The 18,846-nt window shown below is 39.6% G+C and overlaps 1 protein-coding gene across 1 annotated transcript in view; it reads left to right on the forward strand.

The window, feature by feature from the left end:
• The window catches only part of KDM5A (lysine demethylase 5A), a 49,491-nt gene that overhangs the window by 24,325 nt on the left and 6,320 nt on the right, over window positions 1-18,846 (forward strand). The window contains exons 15-25 of the mRNA XM_009288317.1: window positions 249-373; window positions 624-774; window positions 3,866-3,983; window positions 7,273-7,628; window positions 8,144-8,282; window positions 9,245-9,424; window positions 10,935-11,096; window positions 12,122-12,673; window positions 13,454-13,597; window positions 17,012-17,171; window positions 17,467-17,687. Coding sequence (XP_009286592.1) covers window positions 249-373; window positions 624-774; window positions 3,866-3,983; window positions 7,273-7,628; window positions 8,144-8,282; window positions 9,245-9,424; window positions 10,935-11,096; window positions 12,122-12,673; window positions 13,454-13,597; window positions 17,012-17,171; window positions 17,467-17,687 — 2,308 coding nt within the window. The remainder of the gene's footprint in view (window positions 1-248; window positions 374-623; window positions 775-3,865; window positions 3,984-7,272; window positions 7,629-8,143; window positions 8,283-9,244; window positions 9,425-10,934; window positions 11,097-12,121; window positions 12,674-13,453; window positions 13,598-17,011; window positions 17,172-17,466; window positions 17,688-18,846) is intronic.

Genomic DNA, 18,846 nt, shown 5'->3' on the forward strand with positions numbered 1-18,846 from the left:
TTTTCTTCCATATTCAGTAGTTTGCTGGAGACCAGTGACCAAATAACAATATTTGGCCATACTTCTCTCTTCCTTTATTTAAGGAGTATTTTCTTCCTCTTTGCTTGTTTCTTGGTTCCAAGGCAGCAGGTATTATACATGTTCTGTCTTTCTGGCCTTGTTGTAGCTGGCAAAACTGAATATAAGCAATATCTTGGCTTTTGTATGGGCGTTAATACTCTTTCTGTATCTTCCTTCCATATCTCCAGGTACCGGTACCCACTAGAAGACCTTCCTTCTTTGCTGTATGGAGTGAAAGTTAGAGCACAGTCTTATGACACTTGGGTCAGTAGAGTTACAGAGGCTCTGTCTGCCAATCTCAACCACAAGAAAGGTCAGACTTCTGTTGTTCATAGTAAGATGTCCTGAAACTCCTACATTTGTTCTGTGTTCTAATTTAATGAGAGAAACACTGTGTATTGTTTAGTGGAAAACAGAAATGAGCTAATCTGAGAGTGTAATGCAACTCATCATTGTGCATTTCAAATTGAACTAGCCTGTTGGAACCTTGATTGAAGGCCTTTGAAGCAGTCTAAAATATCTTTTGTTTTTGCATACAACTTATTTATGTACTGTTGTTACAGATGTGATCGAGCTGAGAGTAATGTTGGAGGATGCTGAAGACAGGAAATACCCAGAGAATGATCTTTTCCGCAGGCTCAGAGATGCTGTGAAAGAAGCAGAGACCTGTGCTTCAGTAGCACAGCTGCTTCTGAGCAAAAAGCAAAAACACAGGTAGGACAGGCACTTTCTCAACAGTTCCCATCTGTCTGTTTTGTTACTTGATTGGACCTGGAAATGTAAGAACCTCGAGGTCTCACTGGCTACTAACTTCTTTCCGTGTTTCCTGCCCTTAGTGCTGTGACTCATTGAGAGGTAGGAGAGGCAGATACAGTGACACAAAGGGCCAGAAAAGTAGACTTGGTTGGAATGTGTTAAACGTACTGTTTTCAGCTGACTTATGTACTGAAATGTGAAATCCTTTGGAGAAGTTGTGGGTTTGATCGCTGATCAGGTATTTCTCTGAATGTGTGGGAGAGTTGTAGGGAAAGACAACTAGAAGAAAAATGTAATGAAAGTAAGTCTTGAGATGAATGTTTGTATTTTAGGTAGCATAGCTAAGTACATAGCTTAAAGCTATGGAAAGAAAAATCTGTTAAAACATTGCAAAGCAAAATGCTTGAAAAGTAGGAAATGCCTATTACGGTTGGTGAGGCAAGCGCAGTTGTATCTTCTGGTACAGCATTTCTCAAAAATATTTATGATTTTGCCAGCTGTTCTTTAAGTTGCAGAATGTGTTATGATGCTGGTGGAGTTACTGGAAGATGCAAAGGAAATGTGTCTTGCCAGCATTGACTGGGACAAAAGGATCTGGGGGAGCAGAGCAGTGCAGAGAGCAAAAACAGTCCGTAGTTTGAGCCAGTCTTGCACTTCTTGGGAAGGACCATGGGAGTCAGTGATGTGTGGCTGAAAAGTAGTGGCTTGCCTCGGTGACTTCTGGCAGTTTAGTCTCCCTTAGTTCTTTGTCTTGCCTGCCTTGTCTGTGGCTGCCTAAGTGTTACTCTGTCCACTGGCCCTACCTCAGCAATCTGCTGGATGTGTCCCCTTGTTCTGCTGTCATGAGCAGACAGCAACGTGTTCTTCCTTTTCTCCCATGCATTCTGTGCACTGAATAAAAGTCCCATAGAAAAGAATTTGATCAGGTGACCGTAATTCTTGTGCCAGTGGTTGTATGGTAAACTTTTATAGCTTGTGTTTCCTCTGTTGAGTATAAGTTTTGGCTTTGTAGTTGGTTTTTTTGCATGTGTAGTTTTTGTGTATACCTTAAGACTTTTCAAGGGAGGGAGTAAAAAGTAAATACCTTGTTAATTATAATACTGAACTTTGCTACTCAGAACATAATGCATATCATAATTGCTTGAATTTGAACACTGAAGCGTTAGTTACACCATAGATCCAAGCATAATACCTGATGTAACTGGAAAGTTATAAAATAGAGAAGCATTTTTGCTGTATTTGAAGGGGAAGGAAGGCTCTCCTGGTTGGTTTTTATTGCTTGTAGAATCCCACTACCACAGAGGTATGGTAACTTTAGAACTCTGGTCTGGGCGAGGGAAGCAATGCTACAGAGGTTGCATTGCCCTGTTCCTAGTGAAGTTTAATTATTTTGGTAGCTCCCAGCTGTTCCTGGTCTGTTGCTCCTTCTTCCTCCTCCTGCTGTTGGAGTGTGTCAGCCTTCCCTCAACAGACTTGCCTTCAGTTAATTTATTTGGTGGATTTCCAGCACTATCCCAAGAAACACAAAGGGTAGAAAGATTTGACAACTTTCAAGGGTGTGTCTGATCTAAAGCTGAAAGGAATGCCATGGGGCAAAGAAAAGGTCTTGTATACATGTCTGAGGGCTGTTCTATGCTAAATAGCAGTATGTTACAAAATTGAGGTTTGAGAAAGACTTTGAAACCTCTTTGATGAACAGTGTTAGGAAATTTAAATATAGAGGTCACGTTCAGCTTCTTTAACATTTATGTTCATATTTAATACGTTGAGAAGGATCACATTTACACAAACGATAAGGTTATTAACGCAAATTAAAAATGAGTGCTCAGACAGAACAAATTGACAGGGATTAAAGCAGCAATAAACTCATGGTCAAATGTAGCAAAAGAAAATGTATCCCTTATGCATCTGATTATATATAAACCTGAAAAATAGGTAACGCGCAGCTGTGAAGATTTGTCCAATATTCTAATCCTGTATCTCTCCCTGCTGTTGAAAGTTGTGAGTTTCCATAGGCAGGGATAATTACATCTTTTTGTGCACCATCTCATGCTGTGGCAGTCCATGGTTGGACTAGGGACAGGATGCCAGTGTGATGTTTCGGAGTGTGCCCTCCTGTGGTGGTGTCTCTTGGAGCACCACACCCCGTTCACTCTCGCGCAGAGTGTTGGAGGCACAGCAGGTCCAGTGCAGCCACCACTCCTTCTCACTGTCTGTCATAGCTAGTCAAAGTCTGCAGTGTTCTTTTTTTCCCCCCTTTAAGTTTTACATGGTGTGTAATTATATTTGATCATTAATCTAAATTCTGCTTTTACAACTATATTTAACGTCATAGGTTGAAAGATCAAATTTTGTTTTTCTTTAATGTTCTATAGCAATAAAATGTAGATTCATTAGCAGGGAACAACTCTTCAGTGTTTTAAAATCTGTCCTGCTTGTGAAATTGTTGTGCCTGTCAGTGATATGTATACCAAGTGTTTAATTTGTGCAGTGTGTCACTTTTAAGTCTTTTACTGCATTCAGTGGGCTTGTGATACTTGCTGTGAGTGATATTTAATGGGAATGTCTTTGCAGAACATGTCCTACTCAGTAGCACTCTTCCTGTTGCAAGGCCAGTTTCAATAGTTTCCTGGCTGCAAGAGAGAGTGCTCTAGAAAACAAGACTTCTTTTCAGAGCTTGTTGCTGTTACATAGCTGAGACTTCTTGTCAGTGCCTGTCATGGCAGTCAACTTCTTGAGCTGCCTAAAGCAAGCTTTTTGGGGCTATGTTCTTCTACCTATTTGGAACAAACCCAATCTGAAAGTCATCTAGACATTCCTACCTCTGAAGAGCAGGGTAAATTCTCTTGAAGATGCTTAGAGGAATTACATTAAATTTAGTTTTCAAGATTTTGGAATTCTTGTGGACTATGGGTTTTTTGAGTTTTCAAGTGATGGAATTTTTTTGGTAACTTCTCAGTAATCTTGACTTTCTGTCACCTGTGAGTAAATCCAAGGATCATCATCATCTCTCTCACGTAATACTGCTTAATTTTGTCCATTCATACAGCAGACAGAGCCAAGATAGTGGAAGGACGCGGACCAAGTTAACTATGGAGGAGCTTAAAGCATTTGTACAGCAGTTGTTTAGCCTGCCCTGTGTTATCAGCCAGGCCCGACAAGTAAAGGTAAGTTTACATCTGCTCCTCGAATATATCCTAAGTGTCATGCTTTTTACTTTCTTCTGTTTTGTTTGTGGTTTGTTTGGTTTTTTTTTAAACAGATAATATTTCCTCATGTAAAGGATGAAAGGCCTTTTATTTTTTTTTGCTTTTAAGAATCAGTCCTTCACTGGCAGAGATGGATTGAATGGGGTGTTTCATTTCTAGCTTCTAATATAAAGCAAGTAGCTGCTTTGCAATGATATCTGTGGCCTCAAGAAAGGAAGTAAAATACTCTGGATGCATCTAGCTCAGTGTCTCCCTGCTTTACTGGGTAATCTTGCGGTTGTCATTGAAGTTTTGCTGATGACATGTTGCTGTCTGTCCATAATGGAATGGTAACATGTATTTCCTGCTCGTTTGCAAGCATGTCTCTAAGTGGGCAATGATGGCGTTTGTACTTTTATGCTAGTATAGTCATAGCAGCTGAATATGTGCGGCTCAATTTGGTAGCCTAAACATGGGTATCTAGTGACCTGTGAGATGCTCTAAAGTATTCCACCTGGCCTCCATTGCCATTATGGAGGAATACCTTAGCTCTTGTGTGGCAATCTCAGACAGAGTGGGGTATTGCACATGGCAGTCAGCGTGTAGGCAACTGAACAGAGCACTTCACTTGACTATGCATAGACTTTTTATGGTGCCTGTTGCAGTGGGTATGGTCAGATGTGGTGGTCTCACTGTAGGTAAATCAAGAGAAAAAGATCCTGCCCACCTTGTCACTGTCCAGGCAGCCCAGTTTTATCTCTCTGAACCAGTTACTCTTATTCCAGCATCTTTAATGCGATCTATAGTGGTGGAATTTCCAGTTAAATCCTACCCTTTATATGTTTTGGTAGAAACTTCTGAAGGTTATATTGGTGTGCTTCTTCAGGGGAGAGGGAAAGCAGTACCACATTGACAATTGTTCAGTAAATATATCTCAGCCTTGCCTTCCAGGTTACAGCCCCCTTAATCCGTATGCATGGCCTGCATTTCTTGTCCTTCATATATATCTTTGCACCTGTCTTCGAATGAATCTAGCCTAATAAGTAATCCAGATCATACTGATTCCCCTGGCTGCTATTGTCGTTTATCACTCTGGCAGTCTGTATCATAGCAAGTGTTTTCAGCAGTAATCTTAATTTGTTTCTGTGTCACTGATGATGAAATGTTAAATAGTGTTTTGCCTACTAACCAACTTCTGGAAAACTCCTTCAAGAAAAATCCTTAATAAATAAAGATTTTTTTTCACCTTGAGAAATGGTTTTTAAGATGTATGTTAACAATTTATTAACCCGTGTATTCCCTGTTGATACAATTTTAAGAAGAATGTTCTATACTGCTAGATTGAGGTCCTAAAATTCTAAAAATTACCGTATGTGCAGCTACCCCTACATAACCAAACGTAATAGTCTTGTTTGAGAAGGCCTCTTCCATAAGTGTTTCCTAGTGTAGGTTATGTCCTTCTTCATTCATGAATTCTGTATTAACTTTTCCATGGTAGTTCATTGTTGATATCATGGAGAGACTTTATATTGGACTTGCTTCTTGTCTTTGATACTGGCATGTTGTTGCTGAAAACAGGTACCTTCAGAAAACTATAGAACTCCAGGATACAGATTTTCCAGGCCTGTTGACTCTAATCTTTATCTTTCAAAGGTGTTCTTTAATGTGTTTCCCAGCAGCTAATAGAGTGGAAAGTATATTATCATCCTCATATGATAGGAAGATTTTACTGCACTTCCTTCCAAATATAAACCAGAAATATTTACTCATGTTTATTCATGAAATTTTATCATCATCTATTAATAGACCTATAAGGTTGTTCTCAAAGGAGTTTTTTTGTTTCTAGTGTATTTAAAACCTGTTTCTAATTAAGACATAATTTGTAGATGACAGAGCTGAGGACATAGAATAAACTCTTAACAGTTTTAATTCGTATTTTTGTCTAAACATTTTCACCCAGCTAGTCTCTCTCTTCCCCCTCCCCAGCCTTAGGAAACTAGTTCTGTTAAAGTACTCCATCTGGGGATGTGTATGTTCTTGTAGCTTCAACATAATCACTAACCAATAAAACAAATATTATCATTTTACTGGTTACGAACCATAGTCTCTTAGTTTCTGAATGAAGTCAGATAATGATCATTTATGCCTAAGCCCTTGCTAACTTTCAGCATGGCATTTGAATGCAATTATACATCGTGATGAATTGCAAAATGATTGTCATGTTCGATGATGAGTCTTTTCTAACACAAAAGGCATTATAATTATTAAACTGTAATAATTTACTGTTGTCACTATGAAGCATTCGGCATATGTTCCCTCAATCAAAATCCTTATAATGTGGATCTTGTTCTTTTTTGCAATGCCTTCTGGTTTCCAGACAGTCATGAAAAGCAGCATCAGACAAAAAGGGCAGTAAGCTAAGGGTTAGGAAATGCAGGTTTTGCTGCTCATTGTGCCATCGGCTTGCTATCAGAAATACCTGTCTCTTGATTCACTCCTGAGTCTCTTACAAATTGAGTATACTGGTTGAATGTCCTTGAATGAATCTCCTGCAGAGATTCTTTCCTGTCTGCTTGCTTGCTTTGACTTTTTTCATTGCAGTGCCAAAACATGAGGATGAGGACAACTGCAGCAGTGCAGTTGGATTCCTGTGAAAGTGTCTCCTTTCATTAGTGGGTTTTGCATTTTCATTTCTTTCCTTTTTGGGATAAAACCCAGGTGTGTTTAAGTAGTGGGCCTGCTTTAGGAATTAGTAATTTAAAACCTGACCGTTGTTATTTTAGTGATCTTTTGGTATTCATGTCTTCGTACAACTCTGGCTTGTTCTTTTTCCTCAGCATGTTGTGTTCTGTTGTGTATTACCATCATTACTGTAATGCCCCTGACACTAGATTGAAAGAGCTATCTGTTGGCAGGAGTCCCCTTTCCCCCCACTATTTTAAAATTAATGTCGACTGGGCAGTGCTTAATACTCTGTTTTGTTGGCAGCTGTAGTTAGTTGCAGTTATACTATTTTAGGTGCAGAGTTTCATCCACCTAATATGCATAGTGTTTGAAACATTAGGCCAAATGAGTTTAGACGGTCTGTTACTTAATATGTGCCAGACTTGATGGTTTGTGACAAACTAGCTGGCAGTGTGTGTAGAAGCTCTGACTGATTATGTGATGATCACATACAAATTCGCAGCTGACTGATCCTTCAGTCAACTTTCCCTTTTGATTCTATGGGTGTTTTTTCCTAATTGATTTGTACTGTATGTTACTTCAGAATCTGCTTGATGATGTGGAAGAATTTCATGAGCGTGCTCAAGAAGCTATGATGGATGAGATCCCAGACTCTTCCAAGCTGCAGGAGTTGATAGACATGGGCTCTGGCCTTTATGTAGAACTTCCTGAACTGCCAAGGCTGAAGCAAGAACTGCAGCAGGCACGGTGGCTGGATGAGGTGAGGTCCACCCTCTTGGATCCCCAGAGGGTCACCCTAGATGTGATGAAGAAGCTGATTGACTCGGGTGTGGGCTTGGCACCACACCATGCTGTAGAGAAAGCCATGGCTGAGCTGCAAGAGCTGCTTACAGTCTCGGAGAGGTGGGAGGAGAAGGCCAAGGTCTGCCTGCAGGCCAGGTGAGTGTTCCTTTGCAAACTGTTCTTATAGGTCACACACTTCAGGGATTCTCAGCCTCTGTTGAGGAGTGTGGTGAAAAGTAGGGGCTTTGAAGCTGTAGTGCTTTTCTTTTCACCTCCCAGCTGTTTGATTGCTCAAGATTTGGATTTGAGGTTGCTGATGAGTTGCAGAAGAGTTGATTCCCTGTCATGCTGCACAGCGGCAGGAGGCTGTGAATTGCCGCTGTCTTTGCTATTCATCCCCCGCAACAAAAAACACTGAGTATGCTATGCAAGACAGCTTCCTCGATGTTAAGGAGGTCTAATGCTGTGCCCTTTTAAACTTGATTGTGCAAAGACCATCAGCTTTCTCACCTCTCTTGTTACTTGGTAGCCAGTAGCATCCTCCAAGAATAGAGCCATGGTATCCTACACTGCAGTGTAGTGATGAAGTTGCATCACCAGCCTGTCAAATTTATGTCTTTAGTTGACTGACATTGTGGGAGAAGGCTGGAATTGGGTTTTTCTTACTCTAGACCACGCCAAAGTATGATGGCTCTGGAGGGCATCGTGAATGAAGCAAAGAACATCCCTGCTTACCTGCCCAATGTGCTGGCACTGAAAGAAGCCCTGCAGCGGGCTAGAGACTGGACAGCCAAAGTGGAGGCCATTCAGGTAGGGGTTACAGCAGGGACTGGAATCTTCTGCTTGCATCCTTTTATTTAGACACGTTCTTTATTCCTAGCCCCTCTACCCACAAAGGTCACCTGAAGGGAAACCTTACTATAACTGTTAAATGTGCTTACCATAGCTCGTGTGCTTGAATTCCTTTTTCTTTATGTGCTGCTGTTTCCCCATTGGCTATCCAATTTCTATTTCCCTTCCTTTTGTGCATTTCATGGGGGATGTAAAAGCCGGCAAATTCATTATGATACAAATGTAACTCTCAAAGGGCCTTACTCGGTATTGAAACCGTTCTGCATACTGTCACTGGAAATACTCAGGTGCAGCGGAAGATGTTCTGCTCACAGGTCTTCAGTTTTGGAGCTGGCTATGACAATGGGGTGTTTTGTTTGTTTTTTCTCCCCAAAATGGTGTAAGATTTAACGGTACTGATGGCTGAAATTTTCTATCTGAAATAGATGAAGTTATAACATTGTTAGTTCAGTAGTCCCCCCCTTCTATTTCTCTACCCACATAACTTGATCCAAAAGGGACATGGCTTCTGTGGTATTTCTAGGTGTTGATCTCTGGACTGCAACTGCTATTCTTGTATCAGGTATTTGTTGGGAACTGAAGTGAGAATCCCAACTGATTTCACATCAGCCCCTGTACAACTCTCAGATATTGTAGTTTGCTGTTGAGCTTGCTGTTAAGCAGACAGCATTTAAGACAACCATCTAGAAATGAAATGTTGTCTTACTCCGTAAGCCAGCTGGCCGTGTCAGAATGGCTGTTAAAATAAAAACTGTATGAGATAGTTTTAAAATTATCAGTAAGATCAAAACCCTGCCCTCCTTTCCTTTCCTATGGAACTCTATTTTAGTCAGAGATAAAATAGTGTATGGCTTGAAATTAAGCTGGCCGCTGATATAATGGTGGAATCGTTGGCTTAGAAAAATTTCTTTTTACCCCAGAACGGGAGCAACTATGCCTACCTGGAGCAACTGGAGAGCTTGTCTGCCAAAGGCCGCCCAATACCAGTGCGTCTTGATGCCCTGCCGCAGCTGGAATCACAGGTAGCTGCAGCACGTGCCTGGAGAGAGCGCACAGGAAGGACCTTCCTGAAGAAGAACTCAAGCTACAGTCTGTTACAGGTGAGTAACAGACACTTCTTTGTCAGCCTTCAGAAACTGATCTTGATGGCCCTCTGCAGTCTGGAGGGAACAGCTGGTTCAATTACAGTAGATTACAGCTCCTTTTGAGAATAAATATGATAAAAAACTTCAGCTGTTCTCAGGTGAAAAGAATGAAAAAGGCAAAAAGTCTTTTTGGCTAGTCTTGTTCTATGTATAGAACTGTTACTTTTGAAGAAACAGATTAAAACTCTCCTTTTTGGGAGGGAAAGAAAAGGATTTCTCTTTTTGTGTAATTGTAGAAATGTATGCCTGAGAAATGGACGTAGAAGCTGTCTTTAGTTGATGAGTGTTTAACTTGTTCCACTGCTTAAATTCTAAGAAAATAGATTAGGTATTTTATAAGCTGTTTAACTATAAGAAAAATTAAGTCAGCTACTGTTTATTTCACTTCAATGAATGTAGTCACTGTCTTTGTTTTAATGAAAATCATTCATGTGTTTGAAGATTTATCATATCTACTTGACAGGCTTCCCTTTTCCAGGGAAAACAATTCCAGTTCTTTCAACGCTTTCTTGTAGGCTGTATTTTTCATACTCTTATCTTGTCGCTATTCTCTGCGGTTTGTATTCACTTTGTGCGATGTCCAAAACCAGACAGAATCCTCTCACTGTGGCTTCCCTAGTGCCACGTGAAGTGCAGTTATTACACCTTGTGTCTCATAGGGGATACTGCTGTTTAATGTTTCCCAATGGGATCTGCCCCTACTGGAACAACATCACACTGATTTCTGTTCAGTTTATGACTCTAGGTCCAAATTTTTTTCTCTGTGTTCTTCTGCCTAACTACTTACTTAATATATATGTTCTGGTTTTGCATTTGACTGTTTTCCTAAATGTATCAATTTGAACTTTCCTATATTGAATTTAATTTGCTAGATTTTATATTTAAGTATGCCTTCCAACTAATCAAGATTACTTAAAATTTAATTCTTGTCCTTAAAACTGCTTTGAAGCCTCTCATCTTTGATATTGAAAGGCTTATAGCGTATTTTTTAGTTTTGTTTCAGCCACCAAATTGCTGATGTAAATATGAAATCATGGCAGATCTTTAAGGCTTGCAATTGATGAAGGTGCTTGAAGTGAATGTTAAACTACTGATATCTAACTGCGTACAGTATTTCAGTTAGCTATATGTATGACAGCTTAATCTGAATAGATTTTGTAATTTAATCATGAAAACACAGTGGCTTTCAAGTTGACCTGCCACATCACTGTGGTGCTGATTACATTCACATTCCATACGTGTGAAATACTTGTATCTATTTCTGTTTTTCTCCTCTTTCTAGCGTTAATTGACAGATATCAAAGGTGTTAGATTGCTGAGTATGTTTTGCTCTCTGGTGACTGTTGTAATTCCTTTATTAGATGTTCTCATATATGTCCCTGAAATCATAACATTATAAATTAGAACTTTTTACTGTTCTTGGCATCCTTGACTCTGACAGTGTAAGTTTTCTTGGTGGTTACAGGTTCTGAGCCCTCGGACTGATATTGGTGTTTATGGGAGCAGTAAGAATAGGCGAAAGAGGGCAAAAGAGTTGATGGAGAAGGAAAAGGAGAAAGATCTTGACTTGGAATCCCTAAGTGAACTGGAGGATGGGCTAGAGGAGGCCAGGGACACTGCAGCTGTGGTAAGGAGCAATGAAAGGTAGTGTCTCCTGATACGTGGGTTTAATTTGTCTCTAATTTGTGTAGAAATCTTATGGAAGAACTGATAAATGAATTTCACTGAAACAAGTATCTCATAATATGATGTTTGACACAAGAATATAGTTCAGCTTTAATTGCAGTGAAAGTAGAGGGAAGCACAGTTCAGAGTATAAGTGCTGGTATTTAATATGTACTGGGCTATGTGTAAGACTTAAATGCTCTTGGGTTAATATTTGTGGCTGCTCATCTAGTATTATGAACATTTATTGAAATCCCATCAAAATAATGTGGAATGAGGCGCAGCTCTACCTTAAACAGTACCAAGACATATTTGGTTAGGTTGATTTTGAGGGCAGCCTGTTAAGTGCTTGGTCATAGAAACTGGGCTGTGGGGAATGTTGTATTTGATTCTTCCTTGTTGGGAGGATATTGATGCAGCTTATCAGAAGAATTTGCTGTCATCTGGCTGCCCTTTCTCCGGGAACAAAGAAAATATATGCAGGCTCATTAATGTGGCTTATACACAGTCTGTTTTACCTTAGTATGCTTTGTTATAGTTACTTGAATGGAGACACTGAGGAAATGCAAGTTGCTTCAGGAAGATACGTGGTCACTCAGATGTTCCTGGTGCTGAGTCAACATTGAAACAATGCTCAGCTGCATTGTCTCGGTAGACAGATGGATGGAACCGATTCTGACTTCTCTTCTGGAGTCAAAACCTGTTCTTCTGGTGGCCTTACGGCAGATTTAATTATGAACTTCAGAAACTTTGTAGATATGGAGAAGGTTATCTAAATTTTACATAGAATCTCTGTCAGAAGGACTCAGGGGAGTAATGAGTAATTGAGGAGGAGGTATTTTAATTAGATCACACAATTCCTAAATTTTGGGCTAGTTTAACTAGGAAGATCTCTTGATAGGTGATTTTTTTCTTTTCCTACATTACTAATAAAATGTAATCTCTCTTAGCTCTGAAGGTCATGAACTGTTTTTTGTCTTTGGGTAGGTGGCTATATTCAAGGAGCGGGAACAGAAGGAGATTGAAGCCATGCATGCTCTCAGGGCAGCTAACCTGGCCAAGATGACTATGGTGGATCGAATCGAAGAAGTCAAATTCTGTATCTGCCGCAAAACAGCTAGTGGATTCATGCTACAGTGTGAGCTGTGCAAAGACTGGTTTCATAGTGGCTGCGTGCCCCTTCCCAAAACAAGCTCTCAGAAGAAGGGCTCTAGTTGGCAGGCCAAAGAAGTGAAGTTTCTGTGTCCGCTTTGCATGCGTTCTCGAAGGCCACGGCTTGAGACAATACTGTCTCTGCTGGTGTCCCTGCAGAAGCTGCCTGTACGGCTGCCGGAAGGGGAAGCATTGCAGTGCTTGACAGAACGTGCCATGAGTTGGCAGGACCGAGCGCGGCAGGCTTTGGCCACTGACGAGTTGTCCTCTGCTTTGGCTAAGCTTTCTGTGCTCAGCCAGCGAATGGTGGAGCAGGCAGCACGGGAGAAAACAGAGAAAATAATCAGTGCAGAGCTACAGAAAGCAGCAGCTAACCCAGACCTGCAGGTAGGGATGTGAATATCTTGCTCTTTATCGTGCTTGTCCTTTTTCAGTGTGTCGAAATGCCTTTTCTTTCTTGGAGAAGCTTGGGGGAGAGGGGAGAGATAGTTAAAAGCTGAGAATTAGACATATCAAAATTACTTAGTTCAGTGCTCCTCAGTGTCAGGCTATGGCTGGCTTCAGTCAGTTACATGCTGCTCCAGGAACAGGTCTGTTGCTTTGTACTTCTTGTCAATAGCAACTGCTGAAGGTGCTTGTAAGAAACATTGGTTCAGATATAACAGCTGGCTAAGGGCCTGAAGATGTGTAAAGCAGTGGCTACTTTGGTGTCCAAATTCCATTTCCCTCTTGACAGAATCAAAGGTCTCAATATTTATAATTTCTTATGGATTGTCATTCTTAGGCATTTGGTGTTTTGTTAGTAAATTTCAGTGAGGACTATAGGCAAACACTGGTACTTTTACAGCTGAGCTCTTCATCTTGAGGTTGAGAACAGATGATGCTGTGGTGAAGAAGTTTGTACAACCACAGGCTATAATTTGGTAGCACTTAGCAGCAGTATCTAGATCTTTCTAGTCACTATTATTCAAAAACATAGAAATAAAATCTAATAGAACCTTTTCCTTGGATATTTCGCTCTCTCTCTTCACATCTTGCTGTGACTGTCCAGGCAGTTATCCTCAGGCCAAAAGAACCACTGTTCTCTTCGTCAGTAACTCTTTAGCTTTTTTATAGATTTTTCTGGAAATTTTATTGTTTCATTCCCATATTCCATTTTTATTTTAGGGACACTTGACTAGTTTCCAGCAATCAGCCTTTAACAGAGTGATAGGGAGTGTGTCCTCATCCCCACGGCAGACTTTGGATTACGACGATGAAGAGACAGACTCTGATGAAGACATCAGGGAGACGTATGGCTATGACATAAAGGTAAGTAATCCAATGTGGCTTGTCTGCATGGAATTAATCCAGAGCACCTGGTTTTTATTCATTAAATTTATTTCAGAATATTTTTTGTATCTTAAGCTATCTCTGTACATTCTGCCCTGGCTCCTGTTGCAGAAGAGGTACTTACTGATTTTATCTGAATGTCTCAGTTCTGGACTATTGGGAAGTTTTGTAATGTTTTTATTTAAAATTTCCAAATGTCCTGTTTGAGTTTCAAAAGGTGTTTTTTAGAGCTAAGGAAGAAGATACACTTCTCAAGGGATTTGTATTTATAATACCATGGAGGATGAACATTGTCTTTATGGCCCATTCAGAGATATCATGAATCATAAGTATGAGTAAATGTCTATATGGAGAGCTCTTCAACAGTTTTTGCTACAGCAAAAAAATTAGTCTTTGGAAACTGCATGCCCTATAAAAAGCTTCCTGATGTCAGAGCTTCCTTCATGTTTTCATAACCTTTCTCTTCATTCAACCCTCATATAAAGGAGGTACATGTGTTCAATTTTGGATGTGTGGAAATATTCAGGAATAGATGTCTGGATTGTGTTGTAAAATTACTGTCTGGATTCAGTTCAGAAATTGTAACTGCAGTTAAATTTTTAAAATATTTTAACTAGAGAAGAACTGTCATAAGAAAAGGCAATCGTAGAGGTAGCCAAATATTTTCAATGTGATGTATTTCACTTCAGAACTTCTGAAATGTCCTTTTGATACATGTAGAGACAAAAGCAATGGCACTGTTTCTTGTTGTGCAGTGTTTTCTTTCTAGCGACAGTGTCATATCTACCTTAAAAGATGCTAACTTAAAAGACAGTGTGGTCATGTAAATTCTTCTAAGGCAGATTTTCTGGTTTATAAAGGGACAGCAAATTTTCTAGGTATGATTTGCCTCAATCTCCTATTTTTAGTATTTTGTTTTTAAGCAGCTTTATGCAAATACACACATTTGTCTTACAGTCCCATGTGAAATGCCAACAAGAGTACATTGCAATTGGGTGTTACAGCTTTTAATTACATTATTTATTATTTTTTTATTAAAAAAAAAATTTCCAAACTGTTCTTTGCATCAGGAGTCATAATAAGGCATTTCTGAAAGATGTGGCATTTTCTAAGGCTGTGATAAAGGATATGTCAAGAAAGATGGCATATGCTTGTCAAGATCTGAGGGTTTTGCAGGAGTGTAATTTCATTTGTTTAATGATTCTGTTGTCGTGATTTCAAAATTTGTTACTTAACCCTTTTGATTTGGGTGTCCATCACCGTATGTAATTGTAAAAACCTAAAAGTAAAAATCTGTTGAAGCAAAGCTGATAGGGACCAGAAATGTCTTTTGTTAGGCCAGCTAACATGGTTGGAATGGAAGACTGATTTTCAGGCGACCAAATTCTTCAGGTCTAAACTAGGAGCAGCAAAGTTCAAAAGAAATAGCAAAGTTGCTCAGAGTTTAATTATTGTTATACTGTTGGCTTTCAAGGGTTGGGTTTTTTCAGTTTATGATCTATAAACGTTCTCCAGTGGAGTGATGTGCTTTTTTTTTAAAAAAAAAAGCATATAGATCATGATGCATCATGAATTTGCTCTTAACTTCTTGTGGACCCTGTAGAAGTAATCCTCAGATCCCTAAGGGTCCACAGACTTATGTTTCGAAAACCACGGTCTCGGACATCTCAAGTACAACAGTAGTTACAAAAACAGATATGAAAAGGCCTGTTTGATTATATTGTGCTTCTTCTAATTAAAACGTGATTCTTGCCAGGAAATACTTCATTATGAGTGCAATAGCTAGACTTGTTTTAAGATTTGTTCCAAGCAGACTGATTCACTGGTCAAATTTACTGTACATTTTCTTCACCTTTAATTGCTTTCATTTTTGTCTCATGTATTTTTTCTCATGCCTTTGCACCTGTGTTGCCTATGGCCACCAAATGGTGATATCTTTTTGCTAATTTCCCTATTGGCCCTGAACTTTCTTTAATGTAATATCATATGATATCCAGAACAAGATATTGTACGAGATACAACCTTTACTATGTAGGGAGAAATATCTTCCTCTTTCTGAATATATTTATTCTCCCTTTTCATCTGGGCAATTTAAATCTGAATTTCCCACTTCTGTTTCTGTACTGAGATCATTAGTGTGCACTTCACTTCCTTTTAAACGTGTAACTGAAAGCCAGAGAGAGATTACCATTCTTAAACTCCCTTTTTATGTCATGAAATGACAGTGTCTGGGTGGTACAATTTCCTGAGTTGGCCATTTTGGGACCCACACAGCTAATCTTCAGGTAAATATTGTCAATAACTGCTCTACAGCCTTTCTCTTCTTTTAAGCCAGCTTCTTGTTTTTTATTGTTTTCTGAAAGATTTCAGTCTTACGTGTCATGTTAAGTATGTTTAACCTGTTGGCCAGTTTCATCACAAATGTGATGGGGTGGCTAAGTTCTGGAAAGTGCTGTGGAAATAGACAGCTGGTTGAGGAGATTATCCTTATTAATTTCACCTGCAGGGGTGAGTAGGAAGAGGGAAAAGTTAGTACTAGGGGGCATCAGGGAATCTACTCAGATGGGCTTGTGCCTTCTCTGGATTCTCTGCCTAATGTAGTGCAAAGTCAAACAAAGATTCTCCCACTGCTAAGAGATTCCTAATCTCTCTTCTCTTAATGGATCCACCTGCACCTGAAGGCACGCGTCCCATTTCAGAACGTGATGTATCTAAAAAGACAAGCATCCATCCTACACAATGCATTGAGCTAAGCACAAGCCAATGCCATCATTATTCTGTTCATGGAAATATTCACAACAGTCTCAAGTATTACAGCCCTCTTCCTTTCAGTGTTTGCTCCTATCTTAAAATGGTTCAAGACCTCCATGAAAGTCCCAATCCCAGGGCCAACGTTTGATCGTTTGCCATTATGTTGATGTTAGCTCTGCTGGAACGCCCTGTTTTTTCCTCACCTGTAAGATCTTTAATTGCTTCTTTCTGTAGTAACCATTATTTACTCACTATACCCCTGCTTTACTAAAGATGCCAGTCTTTATGGTCTTGCAGTCAAATTTTTCAAGACAAAAAAATTACATAGGCTAAGAGTTAGCCTCTTTTCATTATGTTGACTTCTGAAGACCATACTTGAGGGACTGCTGAGTGAGGAAACTTGTCAAGTGTTTCTCATGCACTAGCTATAAATCTATTGACCTGTCTCCATAGTTGCTCTGTTCATCCACTATTTAAGTAGGGATGTAACTTGTACCTTTTGCACATGGTCTTGGTGTCTCTGGTGGGGTGCTTCAAAGTAGGGTTTTAGGAGCAGCAGACTGGTCAGTCTTAGTAGAATTTACTTTGAAGTAGGTATTTTCTGGATCCAGATGTTGCATGTTTTCTGTGGGTCTTTTTCAGGACAATGCCAGTGTAAAATCTTCTAGCAGCTTGGAGCCCAATTTGTTTTGTGATGAGGAAATCCCCATTAAATCAGAGGAAGTGGTGACACACATGTGGACTGCTCCCTCATTCTGTGCTGAACATGCATATTCGTCTGCTTCTAAAAGCTGCTCTCAAGGTATTTGCTTTTGTATACATTGAGATAAAATTGAACAGACAGCTGGGATGGAGCAGTGAGTAAGGAGGGGAACTGCTCTGTTACCTGTGCTAGTTATAGAGGACATGTTGTCTGTAAGAAGGTACAGTAGAGTTACATTGCAGTTAGTTTCCTGATGTCTGATAGATAAACCTGTGTCAATGTTTTTTGCTTGGGATTGTCTCCCTCCATAGATTGTTGTTGTAAAAAGTATGTCATTTCTTTTGGTTTTGATCTCTTCCTTTTATCCTTACATGACTTACCTCCTGTCTGAAAGGTTCTAGCACTCCAAGGAAGCAGCCTCGGAAGAGTCCACTGGTACCTCGCAGTTTGGAGCCCCCTGTGTTGGAGCTGTCACCTGGAGCGAAAGCTCAGCTAGAAGATTTAATGATGGTAGGAGATCTACTAGAGGTATCACTGGATGAGACTCAGCATATTTGGCGGATTTTACAGGCTACTCATCCACCCTCTGAGGACAGGTTCCTTCATGTCATGGAGGTATGGAACTTGAAGAAATATTCTGGTATGGAAAAAAAACCCACCATGTTATTTTGGTGGTTTTTTAAAAAATATAATCTTGGGTAGTTGAGTGCTTAGTTACTTGACATATTTGGATTTCAACTGGGGAGTAGTAGATTCCAGAATATAACAGAGTAAGAGATCCAAAAATTCAGTTCTTGATCACTCATGCCGTAGCACTGTCCTCCACAGTTAACCATATTTAGAACAGTTTTCTCAGGCAGTTCCATATGCAAACCTTATTTTAGAAAATATAAGGTTAGGGAAGGAAACGCTGTTCTTGATTATGCTTGGAATCAGAACTGATCTGCAAAAGAATTACAAGAAACATAGGAAGATGGAAAGTCTACACTTCGCTTGTATAACTTGATACTTGTATGTTGCTGAACTTTTGTTGTTACTGGGGAAAGAACACTTTTTTTTAATAAAACATGGTTTGGTAATTCAGGTAATAAGATTCCTATTCTTCTCAGAATAACATAGAGATAGCAATTTTTTTATTAGTATACTGTGAAGATGTGCTGAACACTTTGCTCAGCTGACAGTGAATGAGGCAGGTTTATCTGCTGATTCTGAGGTCTAGTCCAAATCACAGCCTCATTCATGCAGTGGGTAAGGAATGTGTGCTGGAAGAAAAGGTAAACTCTTGTGTTGAAGAGCTGTACTGGAACCCATCCTTTATCATCTGTCAGCTGAAGTTAGGGATCAGTTTGACCATGTGTAGTTATGGGGTATATGACTGCTTTTTGGGTTACTGAACTGTACAGGCAATATATTGAAGATGGTTGGTTCTTGACTCTTTGGTAGCATACAGTAATATAAGATGGAAGGTTACATGCTATGAATGGTGAGGTTAGGTGAGCATATTAATCAGTTGTCTCGTTTTCTGAGTGTCAGCCATATACAATGGATAAGCCAAAATGTTGTATAAAGTAGTATAAAGTATAAAGTAGTAAAGTATAAAGCAGACCCTGCCGCCAAAGAAGTACTGCTTTACCATGTTTTGACCCAAGTACTTCACTTCATAAGCTTAATGTTCTTTTAATGTAATGGTTTTGGCATGGAATTGATTGAAGAACAGTTTGAATGCCAGCAAATAGCAATTTATAAATAGTGTGCCAGACTGTTATATTAATAG

Source organism: Aptenodytes forsteri, unplaced genomic scaffold, assembly GCF_000699145.1.
Source record: "Aptenodytes forsteri isolate BGI_AS27 unplaced genomic scaffold, ASM69914v1 Scaffold56, whole genome shotgun sequence".
NCBI classification, from domain to species: Eukaryota; Metazoa; Chordata; class Aves; order Sphenisciformes; family Spheniscidae; genus Aptenodytes; species Aptenodytes forsteri.